At 37.9% G+C, this 11,342-nt stretch overlaps 3 protein-coding genes across 4 annotated transcripts; all 3 read left to right on the top strand.

Annotated features, from left to right (window-relative positions):
• Positions 1-400: 400 nt before the first annotated feature.
• On the top strand, positions 401-4,411 carry LOC17892495 (protein SDA1 homolog). Of its 2 annotated transcripts, none has more exons than XM_006296955.2 (15): positions 401-816; positions 900-1,067; positions 1,150-1,283; positions 1,387-1,525; positions 1,752-1,898; positions 1,999-2,070; positions 2,157-2,252; positions 2,330-2,389; positions 2,469-2,543; positions 2,650-2,703; positions 2,807-2,914; positions 2,998-3,582; positions 3,679-3,777; positions 3,881-3,988; positions 4,098-4,411. In XM_006296955.2, exons 1-15 carry the CDS (start codon positions 418-420, stop codon positions 4,245-4,247), a joined length of 2,394 nt encoding a protein of 797 aa, XP_006297017.1. In that variant the 5' UTR covers positions 401-417; the 3' UTR covers positions 4,248-4,411. The 2 variants fall into 2 exon arrangements, with proteins under 2 accessions (XP_006297017.1, XP_023641890.1); XM_023786122.1 differs by having other exon boundaries at positions 401-780.
• Positions 4,412-4,605: 194 nt separating this feature from the next.
• LOC111831496 lies at positions 4,606-5,883 on the top strand. Its single transcript, XM_023786006.1, has 3 exons — positions 4,606-4,766; positions 4,880-4,945; positions 5,586-5,883. The coding sequence occupies exons 1-3, from the start codon at positions 4,719-4,721 to the stop codon at positions 5,631-5,633; spliced, it is 162 nt and encodes a 53-aa protein (XP_023641774.1). The 5' UTR covers positions 4,606-4,718; the 3' UTR covers positions 5,634-5,883.
• Positions 5,884-8,063: 2,180 nt separating this feature from the next.
• LOC17891341 (cystathionine gamma-synthase 1, chloroplastic) lies at positions 8,064-11,017 on the top strand. Its single transcript, XM_006297221.2, has 11 exons — positions 8,064-8,676; positions 8,761-8,864; positions 8,994-9,067; positions 9,172-9,340; positions 9,479-9,538; positions 9,628-9,831; positions 9,924-10,010; positions 10,095-10,202; positions 10,286-10,381; positions 10,477-10,595; positions 10,674-11,017. The coding sequence occupies exons 1-11, from the start codon at positions 8,130-8,132 to the stop codon at positions 10,795-10,797; spliced, it is 1,692 nt and encodes a 563-aa protein (XP_006297283.2). The 5' UTR covers positions 8,064-8,129; the 3' UTR covers positions 10,798-11,017.
• The last annotated feature ends 325 nt before the right edge of the window (positions 11,018-11,342 follow it).

Genomic DNA, 11,342 nt, shown 5'->3' on the forward strand with positions numbered 1-11,342 from the left:
GAAGTCGCCTAGAGGCGAGAGGGAAACATTTAGCTCCTGAAGTTATGTAAAAGGGAGGGATGTGAATGCAGAAGAGGCTGTAAACGCTATATAACAACAACACGTTGACATGTCGCGTAAAAAGAAAGAAAAATTAAATGCTTGGTGGTTTCATGTCATTTTCATTATTATGATCCATTGTAACAAAACTAATTATGTAGATTCTATCTTAACTACAACCTACATTACGAAGTTAACTTTGATTTTCAATCTTACGGGAAATAATGGGCCTGAACTTTTAGGTAAGGACTACGTAGTATTGACAAAAAGGCCCATAAAAGCCCAGTGAATACTTAACCTAAAGGATCAAAATAAAAAGATCAAAAATTCAAAAGTGTCTCTCAAGTCTGTAAAAACCGCAAGGGTTCCTTCCTTCCGATGATGGCCGGATCTCTAGGTCTTACGCCGGAGTCACTGAAGGCGTCTGGCCGGAGCTCCGAGAATCTCAGCCTTCCTATCCTTCGGAGTCAAATAAAGCGTGACCCAGAGGGTTACGAAACGGAGCTCCATTTGATTTACAAACAGTTCAAAGCCTCCCTCGATCTCTTTCAGCAACAGGCCGCTCTCACTTTCTCCTCCGTCGGCTCCGACCCTTCCGTTGCCAAGAACCTCGGCGACCGAGTCATGTTTCTGTCTCATGTCACTCCGTTTTACCCGAAGCAGCTCTCCGCATTCCCAGCTCAATTGACTGATTTACTCCGTACCTCATGCCTGGCAATGCCGTCGGGGCTTCGGAACCAGGTTGCGCAAGCTCTGATTCTTCTGATGAATCGAAAGGTTTTTTTTTTCTTTGTATGTGATTTGATACGAATCGAAAGGTATGTTTCTTAATAATATGATTCTATTGTGTGCATGTTAAGAGTCTTGTCATGGAGGATTTGCTGGCTCTGTTTCTGGATATTCAGACTCTTGGTGATAAAAACTTGCGGAAGCTTGCTTTCTCTCACATTGTTCAAACCATTCGTAAGATGAGTATCACTGATCCAAGGCACAAATCACTTCAGAAGATTGTAATCTCTATGTTGGAGGTAATGATTCTTTTTCATTTCCCTTTTCATTGTAACTGAAGTAGATAATATAATGTTGATTGCTTGTGTCTTTTGTTTGTAGCAAGAAGATGAAGCCAAGGCTAAGAGAGCATTTGTTACCCTTTGTGAACTTCACAAGAGAAAGGTCTGGTTTGGTGATAAACATGACAGAGTAGCAATTGCGATTTGTGAAGCGTGCTTTCATACCTCACCTAGGTATATCTTTCTTGTTTTTAATCCCCTAACTGTGGAATATATTATGATATGATTTAGTTGGTCAAATTACTAACTTCTCTTTTTTAACATGCATGTTCATCAGGATCATGATATCTTCCCTTCGGTTTCTTCTTGACTGCGAAAACAATGACAATGAGGATGATAGTGATGCTTCAAGCAGCGATGACGAGGATTCAAAACAAGCATCTCATGTTATGATTAACAGAGAGGCTGTGTACAAGGTAAACAACATTATATATGAATTTTATTCCAGACTATATATGAAGACGCTTATTAGTTAGTTCTTCATTGAATTTTCACCTTCCTAGTTGTCGATGTCATTTTTTTCATGACGAATATATAAGTAAATAACTAGGTCTTGTTTATATGATATGCATTGATATCTTGGGAAACTTTTTTTGGTTAGTTTATATTTGCTTAAATAAATTTTCCCTTTCGGATGTCTAGGCGACCAACCAAGGTACGTCTTCGAGCAAGAAGAAAAAGCAAGCTAAGCTGCAACGCGCGATGAGAAGTATAAAAAAAAAGCAGCGTGCATCTTCTGAGAACACCACTTCAAATTATTCACCTCTTAATTATCTAAATGATCCACAGGTTCATTTCCTAGCTTTTTGTAGTGTCTCATATATGCAGGGAAAGTAATTACACGGTAGTATATGGAGTGGCAATAACTGAGAGTTTTCTTCTATTACAGAACTTTGCAGAAAGGTTGCTTTCTCGTCTTCAGACTGGTAAGAGCATTGGGCAAACTAATGAACGGTTTGAGGTAATTATATTTTAAGTAGCTAGCAATTCATCCATTCTATAGAAACATATATGAGCTAACAATTGGTCTTTTTCCTGGTGTTGCAGACCAAGTTGATGATGATGAAAGTTATTGCACGAACAATTGGTCTTCACAAGTTGCATTTATTAAGCTTTTATACTTATCTTCAAAACTATGCTAAGGTAACATTTGCTAACTGCACTTTTAAAACTTCTTTGTTGAAATATGATTGAAATGGGGATGCTGCTCTTAAATGCAGCAAGGTAGAAAGGACACTACACAAATACTTGCAGCAGCAGTTCAGGCTTGCCATGATGGGGTATAGAAACATCTTCACTCTAAAGCATTTTTTGCTTTTCTCATTCTTCAATCCTTGCAACAATTTTTATCTCGGGCAGGTACCTTCGGATGCAGTGGAGCCACTGTTCAAGCAAATAGTTAATGAGTTTTTACCCAACGGCTCACGTCCTGAGGTGTGATTTTCAAGCGTTCTCACATCAAGGGACTTAACTAGAAAGCTTATCCTATCATTTACTATATTCTTCTTTTTAATTCATTGTTTCCATTTTATGTAACCAGGCTATTGCTGTCGGACTCAATGTGGTACGAGAAATGTGCCTTCGGATTCACGATGTAACTAATTCTTAACTCTGGTTTAATATTCTCATAGAAAATATAGTTATACAGAACGAATCTCTCTTTTTGCTTCTTCTAAATTTTGTATCCTTTACTTCAGTTGATGACAGAAGACTTGCTGCAAGATCTTGCTCGGTATAAAAAGGACCATGCCCATAATAAAGCCATCTCATCAGCATCTCGTTCCCTCATAGCGTTGTTCAGAGAGGTAGCAGAAGCATTTGATTTTGTTAATTGGAACAAAATCATCCATGTATGTGGTTAACCAACAAATACATTTTGTAATTTCAGATCAACCCTTCGCTTCTAGTAAAAAAAGACCGTGGCCGCCCTGGAGGTCCCATTGCCAGACCTAAACAATATGGAGAAGCTACTGTATTCAGCAATGTTCCCAATGTTGAGTTATTGCAAGAAAGTGATAATGATCAAGACGATGATGAAGTGGCCGCGTTGCCTGGCAGTGATGATATCAAACAGGAGCTGACACCTGATGAATGTGGAACTGAGGACGAGGCTGAAGAAGATTCTGATGATGGTGATGATATGAGTGACAAAGAAGATGATAGTGATATTGATACTTTGGTCAGTGGTGATGATGAGGAAAAGGAGAATGATAGTGATGAAGCCGAGACTGATTCGGAAAATGAAGAAGAGGATGGAGAAACTTCTGATTCTTGTGTGGAGGGTAGTGGAAACAAAGAGAAAGCAAAGGGGAAGAAAAGGAAGATAGAAGATTTTGATGCGAGTCTTCTCGCTGCTGATACAAGCTTGCGAGCACTAAAGAGATGCGCAGAAGCAAAGAGCGAACAGCCATCTTTTGGTGAAAGTGATGGCATACTTTCGAATGAGGACTTCCGAAAAATCAAAGAACTTCAGGTACAGTATATATATAAATGAGAAAGAGTGAAGCTCTGTTTTCCTCTGTTTGGTAAAAAAGAGTCCAACGTTGTTGATGTTTTGTGTCATATACAGGCAAAGAAGGATGTGAAAATTGCATTGGCTCGAAAAGGATTCAAAGTTCCGGACTGTGATCAGCTAAGTAAGAAGCTGGTCAATCCAGCCAAACTTGAAGTAAGCTGTTACTATGAGAAGCTGCTCCATTTTAGTCAACACAAAATGTTGTTTGGCTCACTCATTCGATGTTAAAGTGAATGGTTTGTACTCTATTCCACAGGCTCACATAAGGCATAAACTAACAAAAGAAGAAAGGCTAGAGTTAGTCAAAGCAGGTAGGGAGGAGCGAGGGAAATACAAATCCAAGACAGCCATCAAGCAGAAGAAGGTATCTTGTTTTTCTTGTTACGAAAGAAATGGTTAATTAACAAACCAAAGCATAGAATATGTTTTGTTTGATGGTCCAATATGATAATGGTGTGAATTGGAAAACGCAGAGCGGAGGATCGAGCAATAGACAGAAGGAGCACAAGAAGAAGATGCCTCTCGCTGCAGTAAGAAGAAAGGCTGGGAAATCAAAGTTAGCCAAGAAAATAAAGAATAGCCTCAGCGGAAGCCAGTTCAGAGGAAGGAAAGCTTGGAAGTGAAAATGAGCAAATTCTCTGCAGCATTAAAAACTTTTCGGTCTCATTGAGGGAATGGTGAAGATCATTCTATACACATTGATTTCCTATATTGAAAAAAGCATGTGATGATTATTTTAGAAAAATGGTCATGGGTTACAAAAAATGAAAAAATGCATTGATTTTCATTTTTCAGTCTTGATTTCTATATTTATTTATTTATGTTAATAAAAGTTTTATCATTAAACGTGCATACGACAAAGATTAAAATTACAAAAAAATTGGAGTAAGAAGGATATGGGCCTGAGCATTTCTAATACTATTGATCAAAGGCCCATTAAAAGCCTAGTGAATACTTTTTTTTTTTCTGACAAGACGGAGACAAAGGAGCCGCTGGGGTCTTTTCTAATCACTCCTCGCGAATCTGAGATTTCGGAATATTCGATCGATTTGGGGTTTTAGGGTTTAAATCAGTGCCGACGAACCTGCTAATCAATGGCGCCACCTCCAGGACTTTACTCCGGTACCAGCACTCTTGCTCTGGTAATCAATCTCTCTCCCTCGGATCAATTTCTCGATCTGTATTTTGACTTGTAGAGCTTTTGTTTTTTAAGAGTTCATCAAGCCTTATTTTTGTTTGTGTATCATTCAATTAGGTTGCTCGTGCTTCGGCTTTCGGTTTGGGTCTCATCTACGGGAACGTGAAGCTCAAGGCTTTGAAGGTTTAATATATCTTTACCTTCCATGTCTTATCAGATTTCTCCACCTCTAGTTTCGTAAATTAGGAGAATCTAGGACACATGATCCTTTCTTGATGTTTAAAAAGGTTTTACCATTCTGATCCTGACACTTTCCATCATAGCAAATTCGAAGATTATGGCTTTTGCATTAATGAGAAGTTTGATATTCTCCATCGAATCATATGTGATGTTTATTATTATCTGTTGCTTGAATGATACTTTGAAGTTTTGTTTTTTTTTGGCTTGACTATTACTAGATTTTAGCTAAGCATTGTATAGTTAGCTAAGTAGATATCTGAATTACAAGTTTACTACTTTTCTCCTTTTAATCGGGGTAATCTTTTTGCAAGAAACATGATCCTTCCTTGAATCCAATGGTCCACTGTATGATCATAATAGCTTTACATGATGTTTTATAGACGTTTTTCTCACCACTGCAATGTATTTTATTTTGGTTGCCTTTCAAAGTATGAGTTTGCATTGGTATGTCTGGTTTCCAAACCATAGGAAAATAGTTATGCATGCAGGACGAGTCTTGGTTACTATCTTCAGGGCATCCCATTGTTTATTCATCTTTGATTGTGTGATGATGATACCAACAAAATGTTTGTTTTATATGCAGATAAAGAAGAACTCACAGATTAAGGCGGAAGCCAAGGCTCATCACTAAACCAACTCTTGTCTCCCCTTCACAATAAGAATATGAAGCCAAAGTTATCGTCATCTCCAAATGTAGCTGTTTCATCTTATGTTATATCTCTCCCTCGGTGACTTTTCTTTTTTCTTTCCGATTTTTCTGATTTGACAAAGAAGAGAAACCTTTTGTCTGATAAAGCAAATCATATTACCACCATTTTGGTTTAAAACCGAGGTCCTTTTTGTTGCTTTTTCTATTCAATAAACATCAATCTGTTATATCATCTCTCAAGTATATATAACCTATGGTGATTGTATCGAATCCAAAGACTGCAATAGAAAGGCGTGCCAGAAAGAGTTTGAAAGAAAACTAGGGAAATAAGAAGACAAAGCATTCTCTCAATGACCCATTGAACAACAACATTGCAGTAATACTAAAACCATCAACACGACATAGACGTGAATGGGGAGGCATGGGACACGTAGTTATCGGTTAATTTTTATCGTTGGTGCTTTCTTCATTGGACGGATGATAACTTAAAGAATAATTCGTGTATGCTTTTTCAATATATATAGAAAGAAAAAAAAGAAACATCACTATAAGTGGTTTTTGTGTGTGTGTGTGTGTGGTCCATTTGGCTGGCCATCATCAACTGATAGTAGGTTTCGATTAAATTAGGAAAAGATGTATAGTAGTAATCTTGACTATCATCAATCTTCAAAAAGAAATATAAATGAAAGTATTATATGGGTCGTAATCATGAATTAAATCCTCAATCAAATGAATTACGCAAACATTATAATTTTTGTAAATTTCCAGCCAATTATATATTTCTGGCTATAGTTAAAGCCGGCCAATTTGTAGGGTCTCAATTTTTTATAATTATTTTAGTGAACATTAAAAAGTTCATAAGATTTATATATCAATAATGATAACCAACGTAGACGGCATCTTTTAATTTGTTTTACTTTAAGATCAGTCACAAATCCCCTTATGCAAATTTTATACGATCAGTTTGTGTTTGTTTGTTAGTGGTGGCTTTTTTTCGCTTGATACGTTGTTAAATGTTGTTTTGTTTAATGATTCAAGCATGTGATACTTCACTTCAATAAGCAAACAATACAATGCATTTAACGAATTAATCATTCTTTAAAATCCACAAATTAAAATAAAATACTAGTAATCAAAAGCACCGCGACCTACACTTACCTACCCTTGGGTCACAAAACGCACGTTCACACATTTTATAAGTGGCATTTTCGTAAAATAACGCTAAGAACATATTTTTAAACTCACACTTCAGGGTTACCAAACTGATTTGTCTGATTAACTTCTTTTGTTTTTTTTCCTTTTTTCCAGTATATAACTGTGTTTTCAATTGAATTTTTGTTTTGAACGATTATATTTACAAAATACGTTCAATCATGTTTTTGTTTTGCTCATCTTTGTATGTTATTTTTATTGCAACATGAACAAAAATGACCACAAATGCAAAAGCTTTCGAGGTGTGACCTAACCTAACTGATGGGGGTGTCTTGTCTTTAAAACGACTTTGGTGTTTGGACCCAGACCCACTATCTCACGTTCAAGTGGACCTTGTTTATTTATATTTCTGGTCCAATTTTTAAACCAAAACAAAGATTGCCATATGTTTGTTCCAAAAAAAAAAAAAAAAAAAGAGATGAGAGATTAAAACACTGCTTTAATCTTATATATATAAAATGTCAGTTAGGTTACATTTTGATCATTGTTTTGGCAAATACTAATAGAGGTGGTCATGACGTTAACAATTATTTGTAACTTCAAAAAGTTTAAATTGGTTCGTTTGTAACACTCTGTTATCCTATCTAATTGCTTAGATTCTATTTGAAGACTACACAAGAGGTCATAGTCAAAACAAAAAACACTAAATTTGGTTTAGCCAAAGATGATTAGATAGATAGAGTTCTATTCTTTAAATACATTAGCTATACTATTTAAACATTGTTCTCATATTCATGTAAAAAAAAACAAGCCGGTTGACTCAAAATATTCCATGTAGTTAATTACGTTTACTACTTTCTTTACCAAATTTTCAACATGAAATTGAATGTTTAACAATAATGAGTTGGAACTTTGAATTGAAAACTCAACAAACAAACACATTCTCGAAATCCAACATTTTTTTCTATTTTTAATTAGGAGATAAGTAATTAAAAAATCTGGCAAGCAACGTGTTCTATTTTTGTAACGTAGAAAAATTAGAAAAAATATATTTGTCAGTCACGCAAACAAAATTAGGAAATAATAATCCTATACGACTATATATTTTAGTAAAAAAAAAAAAGAGAATAAAACCGTGGTTTAGTTTAAGATATTTGGTTAAGTTAATCTAAACCCAAAGGAGTGGTTAAAAAAACCACACAAAACGACAAAAGCAAATTTAGCTTGTTAAAAACCCGCCCATGGAGAAATCCCTTACGCACCTCTAAACCACAGAGAGATAGAGAGAGAGAGTCACAAAAAGAGAGTTTCACAGCAAACGAAACAATGGCCGTCTCCTCGTTCCAGTGCCCTACGATCTTCTCCTCATCCTCCATCTCCGGCTTTCAATGCCGTTCTGATCCAGATCTCGTCGGTTCTCCCGTCGGTGGATCATCCCGCCGCCGTGTCAATGCCGCCGCTGGGATCTCTTCCTCATTCACCGGCGACGGTGGGTTGTCCTCCAGGATCTTGAGGTTTCCTCCTAATTTTGTCCGTCAGCTGAGCATCAAAGCCCGTAGAAACTGTAGCAACATCGGTGTTGCGCAGATCGTGGCGGCTAAGTGGTCCAACAACCCTTCCTCCGGGTTACCTTCGGCGGCGGCGGCGGCTGCTGCCTCGTCTGCATCTGCGGTTTCTTCCGCCGCATCTGCAGCCGCAGCCTCGTCCGCCGCCGCCGCCCCCGTGGCCGCCGTTCCTCCCGTCGTGCTTGAAAGCGTCGATGAGGAGGTTCTGGTGGCCGGGGAGGGGATCAGGGAGAAGATAGGTAGTGTACAGCTAACGGATTCCAAACACTCATTCTTAAGCTCCGATGGGAGCCTTACTGTTCATGCCGGTACGTCTCCTTGCTAGATCCATTTCTCGTTGATTTTTTTGGACATTTCATATCTGATTCTTTTAAATTGGGGTTTCTACTCAGGTGAGAGGTTAGGTCGTGGTATAGTCACGGACGCTATCACTACTCCTGTAGTCAACACATCTGCCTACTTCTTTAAGAAAACTGCCGAGCTCCTTGACTTCAAGGTGCGTTTTTTGAGTCCCGTCTGCTTTTTATACTCGACAATATATTAACTTTGGTTGAAAGAAGAATCTGTACTAGTTTTTTTTTACTGCATCATTGACTTTTGCTTCGAAAACTTGAATTTGTTGTAGGAGAAACGGAGTATAAGTTTCGAGTATGGTCGTTATGGTAACCCTACGACTGTTGTACTTGAAGAGAAGATAAGGTTATTATTTTGTCTTCCTTATGTCTTTTATAATTACACTTGCCTCTTTCCTAAGGATTCTCTTCTTGATGCCTTTGGATCTGTTTGATTAATATAATGTGTAGTGCACTTGAAGGAGCTGAATCGACTTTGGTTATGGCCTCTGGGATGTGTGCTAGCACTGTTATGCTTTTGGCTTTGGTTCCTGCTGGTGGACACATTGTCACTACTACAGATTGCTACAGGAAGACAAGAATCTTCATGGAGAATTTTCTTCCCAAGATGGGGATCACTGTAAGAACTCATGACGCCGAAATTTATATTTACAGTCTTTCTTTTGAACTTTCCCATGTTCTCTGTTTCTTAAAGACTATATAACGCACAGAGATCCATTCCAAGTTGGATGATTAATTTCATGTTTTCTGTGTCCAGGTCACTGTGATTGATCCTGCTGACATCGCAGGGCTTGAAGCTGCAGTGAATGAGTTCAAGGTCAGTTCTGTAACATATTGTGCATAAATTTCCTTCTTATTGTTGGAAATAGAATATGTCTCTCAAATTCATTCCGACTTGTCTGGCAGGTTTCTCTGTTCTTCACGGAGTCCCCAACAAACCCATTCCTTAGATGTGTCGACATTGAGCTAGTTTCAAATATATGCCACAAAAGGGGAACTCTTGTTTGCATTGATGGCACCTTCGCAACACCTCTGAATCAGAAAGCCCTTGCGCTTGGTGCTGATCTTGTCGTGCACTCTGCTACAAAGTACATTGGAGGACACAATGATGTGAGTAAAAAGTGTTCCATGTATTGTAAAACATCAGAAGAGCATTTATTGGCTGTATAATTACTAACAAAGCTTGTTACTCCTTGGCTTAGGTTCTTGGTGGATGCATCTGCGGTCCACTGAAGTTGGTTTCAGAAATCCGCAATCTGCATCATGTGCTGGGAGGCACACTTAACCCGGTAAATTACTTGACCCTCTTATGAATCTCTCTCTCTCTCTTATTATTCTTTATTTCATGAATTCTCATAAAAATTTGTCAACAGAACGCTGCGTACCTAATCATCCGAGGCATGAAGACGATGCATCTTCGTGTACAGCAACAGAATTCGACCGCTTTTAGAATGGCCGAAATTTTAGAGGCACATCCTAAGGTATGTAATATCTCTTGTGTGCACTTTTTTAAGTAAATTTCCTGACATGAAACTGTAACGATCTGATCCATTTTGATTTGCAGGTGAGTCATGTGTACTATCCAGGTCTTCCAAGTCATCCCGAACATGAACTCGCCAAGCGACAAATGACTGGTTTTGGAGGTGTGGTCAGTTTCGAGGTAAAGATCAGTCACCAACCTAATCTCCCTATGTCCCTCTAATCATTCAAGAGTATAAATGATCCTGAAAACCGTGATCTATCTTGATTTGGTAGATTGATGGAGACATTGAAAGGACAATCAAGTTTGTGGATTCTCTCAAGATACCTTACATTGCACCATCTTTCGGTGGCTGCGAGAGCATCGTGGACCAACCTGCCATCATGTCCTACTGGTATGTATATATGCTTCCGAGTTGACAAACTCATAAAAAATTCCGGATTTGTCGTTTGACTAATTGATTTGGCTATAGGGATCTGACGCAAGAGGAGAGGCTGAAATATGGTATCAAAGATAACTTGGTGCGTTTCAGCTTTGGAGTTGAAGACTTTGAAGATGTCAAAGCTGACGTCCTTCAAGCTCTCGAAGCCATCTGAAAATGAGAGATAATATCACCCAAAATGCCATTGTTCCTTTGTGTCTTTGTCTTTGTTTCTTCTTGCTGTTTCAATCACGTTAATGATGATGTCTTTGAACTATTGTTCCGCGACAATTACTGTTCCTTCGAAATAAACGTATTATTATGTTTGTTAAGCCAACGAATCCCATGTAATAACGTTTGTTCAAATAAAAATGTCCGCCTTTTAGAGGTTAAAATAGATAACAGGGTCGATGTGAACGACCAATGTGACCATTGCGTTGTGGCAAGAACACGATGTGTTCGAATCCTCAAGGTCTTGGCTTCGAACATTGGTCACGACCCTCTCTTGCTTCTGCTTCTTCTTCTCAATGTTTCAATCAACATTAAAGGCATTCCTAAATGCCTCGTATCTTTTTATTCTCAAAAAAAAAAAACAGCTTAGTTCGAATTTCATATCTCAGGAACTTATTTAATTATTTGTTAAAAAAACAATTTATAACAAATCGTTTTCATTAATGTGAACACTTACTTAATGGGCATTTTTCTAGGCCCATTAACCAA

Source organism: Capsella rubella, unplaced genomic scaffold (assembly GCF_000375325.1).
Source record: "Capsella rubella cultivar Monte Gargano unplaced genomic scaffold, Caprub1_0 scaffold_3, whole genome shotgun sequence".
NCBI lineage: Eukaryota > Viridiplantae > Streptophyta > Magnoliopsida > Brassicales > Brassicaceae > Capsella > Capsella rubella.

Coding starts and splice junctions, on each gene's coding strand:
- LOC111831496 (XM_023786006.1), top strand. CDS start 4,719: ATGGCGCCACCTCCAGGACTTTACTCCGGTACCAGCACTCTTGCTCTG. Junction 4,767..4,879: donor GTACCAGCACTCTTGCTCTG/GTAATCAATCTC, acceptor TCATTCAATTAG/GTTGCTCGTGCTTCGGCTTT. Junction 4,946..5,585: donor TGAAGCTCAAGGCTTTGAAG/GTTTAATATATC, acceptor TTTTATATGCAG/ATAAAGAAGAACTCACAGAT.
- LOC17892495 (XM_006296955.2), top strand. CDS start 418: ATGATGGCCGGATCTCTAGGTCTTACGCCGGAGTCACTGAAGGCGTCT. Junction 1,068..1,149: donor TTGTAATCTCTATGTTGGAG/GTAATGATTCTT, acceptor TTTTGTTTGTAG/CAAGAAGATGAAGCCAAGGC. Junction 1,899..1,998: donor ATTATCTAAATGATCCACAG/GTTCATTTCCTA, acceptor CTTCTATTACAG/AACTTTGCAGAAAGGTTGCT.
- LOC17891341 (XM_006297221.2), top strand. CDS start 8,130: ATGGCCGTCTCCTCGTTCCAGTGCCCTACGATCTTCTCCTCATCCTCC. Junction 8,677..8,760: donor GAGCCTTACTGTTCATGCCG/GTACGTCTCCTT, acceptor GTTTCTACTCAG/GTGAGAGGTTAGGTCGTGGT. Junction 9,539..9,627: donor CTGCAGTGAATGAGTTCAAG/GTCAGTTCTGTA, acceptor CTTGTCTGGCAG/GTTTCTCTGTTCTTCACGGA.